Source organism: Armigeres subalbatus, chromosome 2 (genome assembly GCF_024139115.2).
Source record: "Armigeres subalbatus isolate Guangzhou_Male chromosome 2, GZ_Asu_2, whole genome shotgun sequence".
In the NCBI taxonomy this organism is placed as follows: Eukaryota; Metazoa; Arthropoda; class Insecta; order Diptera; family Culicidae; genus Armigeres; species Armigeres subalbatus.
In genome coordinates this window covers 204,661,636-204,666,030 of record NC_085140.1, presented here as the reverse complement: position 1 = coordinate 204,666,030, position 4,395 = coordinate 204,661,636, and the positions used below count along the sequence as shown (strand labels likewise).

General features: G+C 41.2%; 1 protein-coding gene across 1 annotated transcript; it reads right to left on the bottom strand.

Moving 5' to 3' along the window:
• Positions 1-415: 415 nt before the first annotated feature.
• Positions 416-4,098, bottom strand: LOC134211530 (Y-box factor homolog). The gene has a single exon (XM_062688459.1). It carries the CDS (start codon positions 3,780-3,782, stop codon positions 2,733-2,735), a length of 1,050 nt encoding a protein of 349 aa, XP_062544443.1. The 5' UTR covers positions 3,783-4,098; the 3' UTR covers positions 416-2,732.
• Positions 4,099-4,395: the final 297 nt, after the last annotated feature.

Here is a 4,395-nt window from a genome sequence, read left to right as displayed (position 1 = left end):
CCACGACTCGTTAATATATGGCATTTGGTACATTAACTTACAAGTTTTTTTTATCTATTTTGTGAGAATTTTCCTGAGAGCTAGATGCACATCCCGGTGCCTCTTATATCTATCGTCACCGAACCATCGATGCCTCCAAATGATCGATGACAATAACCGTAAGTAGGAGTACTATAGGGCTGTGGTGGGTCAACCATGTTTAACTGTAGGGTACCAATTATGTGAACAATCTCTTGATTGGAACTCAACTGGACATCGCAGCGAAAGAAATCCCAGAGATATATAACAGCTCAGACCCAGGAATGATTTCAACCGAAATTTCATATGGGAACAGTTCCAAGCGAAGATGAATATTTCTCTATCGCTTTTTGGATGGCAAATTCTTTCAACTATGTGGCTAATAAAAGATGGTCAATTCAGTTTTGCAATTTTTTTGTCGGATTTAATCCACTTTTTTCTCAGTTTATAAATTTCTCATAAAGTTGTTTTACGATTTTTTTGCTTCTGATGTCCATCCACTCCTAGTTAGTAAACGCAAAGACGGCAGAGATGCGCAAACGGTCTCTTTTGTTGAACGATTCTAAAGATTTTATTTGAAGAATGAGTTCTCGGCATTATTTTTTCACTTCGAATGTTACCGTGCATTCTTGTATTTTTACGCCTCTTGGAGCTAACAAACGTGTTTTTATCTTCGTTATCTTTTATTACTAGTACATGTTTTGTTTTCTTTTCTTATTTAAGTAGTTTATTTTATCATTCCTTACTGATTATTAGCTTGATTTTATTATAACTGGTTTTGTTCAATCATTCCTACTTCACTCCTTCAATCGTATTTTTGCCTACTTTACCTTTCACTGATGCTTTCTGGTTTAGGTTGTCAAAGTTTTCATTTATGAGTTATTATTTTTTGGTTGAAAGAGGGGTTAGATATTGTTTCATGCCTATTAAAATGATATTTCTACGCATTCAAAAAACATCGATATAAAATGCTTAAGATTTTTCTCCCTCTAACTGCACTGTTATAACGTGTAAAGTATGTAAAATGTGTACGCAATGTGTTCGTTCTCAAAAATCTCCTTAAAATAAAAAAAAATATCGGAGCGCGTTTGGTGGTGCGCCTGTTTCGAATACTAAAAATATCATGCTTGTGACTATCTCTCTGGTAAAGCAAACACAAAATACAAAAAGTAACACGAAAGATATTGGAGCGCGAAAAGAAAAAGAAAACTGAGACCAAATAAATATGGGATGCGGGTAAATTAGATATTTCATGCTGCTTCGCTCTGAACATCTCTGTTGCCTTGATATTCTCTTTTTCTTTTCTTGCTAGATATTATGTACCTTACTTAAACACTTTTCCTCTACTGTTGCTGTTTTTAAGTGATATTAACGGATAGTGTATTTTGTTTTAGTATCATGTGTAAATTTCTATCTTTTTAATTATTAGCAAATCAAAAACTCCTTATTTTGAACCAAACCGAATATTGGTTTTTAAGACGTTAGACGATAATTTCCGTATTTATTTGTCACCCGAAGACGCTTCGGATTGTTCGGACTACTCTGCCAATAAGGCGTATCCAATTTCGCAAACAAAGATTTAAAAGTCAAGTTTTCTCTTTGACATCACATTTCAACTGAGACGAAGCTTCCCCGCAACTTAGTGTTCTATGAGCACTTTCACAGTTATTAACTGAGAGCTTTATAAGCCTAATGATACATGTTTCGCATTTGCATATTGAGTGGCAAGCATTTTGAAAGAAATCATTAATTATTGTGTTTGTATACGAAATCAGATATGCCCTAAAGGCACAATACTCCAACATTTATGACTTGATAACTGACTTTTTCATATATCTCGGCGCGATTTCCGAGGCAATAAAAGACGCGAATTTCAAATTCAAAAAAACGATACGAAAAAACAATACAGTGTGTGTTACAGAATTACTTGCACGGGGATCTTTCTATTTCAAAGTCGTTGACCTACCGTAGCATGGAGTGAAACGGACTCTTCTAACGCTGTGACTATCGTCGGCATGCAGTTTTTTTCTTCCCGAAACCGTGTTGATTTCCTCCTCCTAGGATAGCAATTAAGCCTCGCGATGTTGAAAGGCCTCCACAACGAGACTGTGCATTGTTTTCTGGTGGTGATTGAATGTAGATGTGATTTTTGGGTTTTATGATCGTTGGTTTATGTGGGCTGGAGGATTCCATCGTCGATTCGCATCAAGTTGTTGCACCAACTGCTGGGTTGACAATTATTTGTTGGTTTGCTTGATAGTCACTGTTTTGCACTGTTAGGAGTATCGCTTAGCCAGCTAGCGAACGTAATTCCTAAGTCCGACCTAACCCAATGTGCTGCTCCGTCGCACTACTCTTTCAATCGAGCTGCTGCTTTAGCTTTTTGTTGGTATCTTGCTTTTCCGATTCGATTCAAAATTTAAACATTTTGCCGTTTCAATACACGATCCAATATTCAATTTGGTTGTCAATTGAATAGATACATTAAAATAGTATAGGTTTTTATACTTTTCTATATTCTATAGGTTTTGCTTTCATGTTTTGATGCCTTTTGAGTAACTCTATTCCAAGAGACGTACGGAACACACCAAGAGGATGGATCCTGGTCCTAAGATGTTGAAGGTATTCCATTGGATGACTAATGGATGCGTGTTTCATGACGTTGTTATTCAATATAAGCGCTCTCTGCCTTGCGAGTTTTTAATGCGAGTTGTTTATGCGGAGCTCTCGGTAGTGGTATTCTGAACAGCATTGTTGTTTCCACCAGCTCCGCCATCATTTCTCGGTCTTTGACCGCCTCGTCCTCCACGGCGTGGGAAGCGACCACGACCACCACCGCGAACGGGGTTCATACGACGCGGTTGCTCTGGTCCATTCTGTTGGTAATCATTCTGATAATCGCCACGGTATCCTCCCCTTCGAATAGGTCCACTGGGGCCGCCCATGCCTCGTCCACCGCCGTTGTGATAATTTCGACGGAAGAACCGTCTGGGACCACCACCACCACGGCCACCCTGGCGAGGTCCATTTGGACCATCCATCATTTGATTCTGATCCATGTGTCCATTATCGTTCATTGGTGGACCATCACGACGAATTCCTCGCGGTGGTGGCCGGTACGAATAGGCATATCCTCCACGTCCGCGAGGACGGAAACCGCCACGGCGTTGTTGTAGTGGTTGCTGTTTCATCTGATGTTGTGGGGGTTGTTGTTGTTGCTGCTGGGGCTGTTCACCATTTTGGCCCTCCATCTCGTTGTGTTCGTCGATTGGTTCACCATCTTTGGAGTGTGGCCGACGTTGGCCACGCTTCTGCCACCATTGACGGTAACCTCGACGCTTTTCGGCGGCATATGGACTTCCTTTCACTGCTTCTCCCTGGGGACCAGTTACGTTGGCTGCCTCATTGCCCTTCTCCCCGATAACAACATCAAATTCCACCATTTCACCATCACCAACGGAGCGGACGGCTTTCTTCGGGTTATTACGCGCAATGGCCGACTGATGGACAAATACATCTTCCTGGGTATCGCCACGATTGATGAAACCATATCCGCTCTTAACATTGAACCATTTCACCACACCGGTTACCTTAGTGGCAATCACTTCCTTTTGTTGTTGTGGAACAGCAGGTTTATTAGCCGGAGGTTGTTGTTCCGGTTGCGGCTGCTGCTGCTGAGTTTGCTGTTGAGGCGGCTGCTGTTGTTGTTGCTGCTGCTGTTGGGGCTGCTGTTCTGGCGCACTTACTGCCTGTTGGTCAGCCATGTTGTTCAAGCTCTTCCTGCTAGTTCTGATCTACAGAGACGGCACACTTTTTTCGAATTGGAAAAACTCAGATGTTAATGTACTTCTGGACAATGACTATTTGATGTTGCGTTCCGGTTGTTATGATGTAAAAATTAACGTAATAGTCATGCTATTTTGGATCGTATTTTTCGGTGAATTTACGGATTTTATCTTCCCATTAGAAAGCACAGTCACATTTTTACTTTTTCACCAAGGCAGCTGCTGGTAGGACCGCATGTCGAAACACACGACTTTGATAGAACCGAGCAAAGAATTTTTCTTGCTACCCTGTGTTCAGTGGCCCTCTCACTTTCACACTCGCATTCAGCTTGCATTGTGGGAACGAAAAACAACACCAACGTACGTCGCGAGGTAGAGCCGGCTGCTGCAGAAATTATCTACCCTTTCTTTTCATGCACGATGGAAGGTAGAGAACTGTTATTGCTGTTCTGTTGTCAATGTCAAACTTTGACGGCGCAGTGCAAAAGGCGAAATGAAACTGAGCGAAAAGCGAAAACTGCAATAAATTATTACGTTTTGAATATAGACACTATAGATTCCATAGGCGAGCGGAGGAACGGTTGGGTCATTT

Coding starts and splice junctions, on each gene's coding strand:
- LOC134211530 (XM_062688459.1), bottom strand. CDS start 3,782: ATGGCTGACCAACAGGCAGTAAGTGCGCCAGAACAGCAGCCCCAACAG.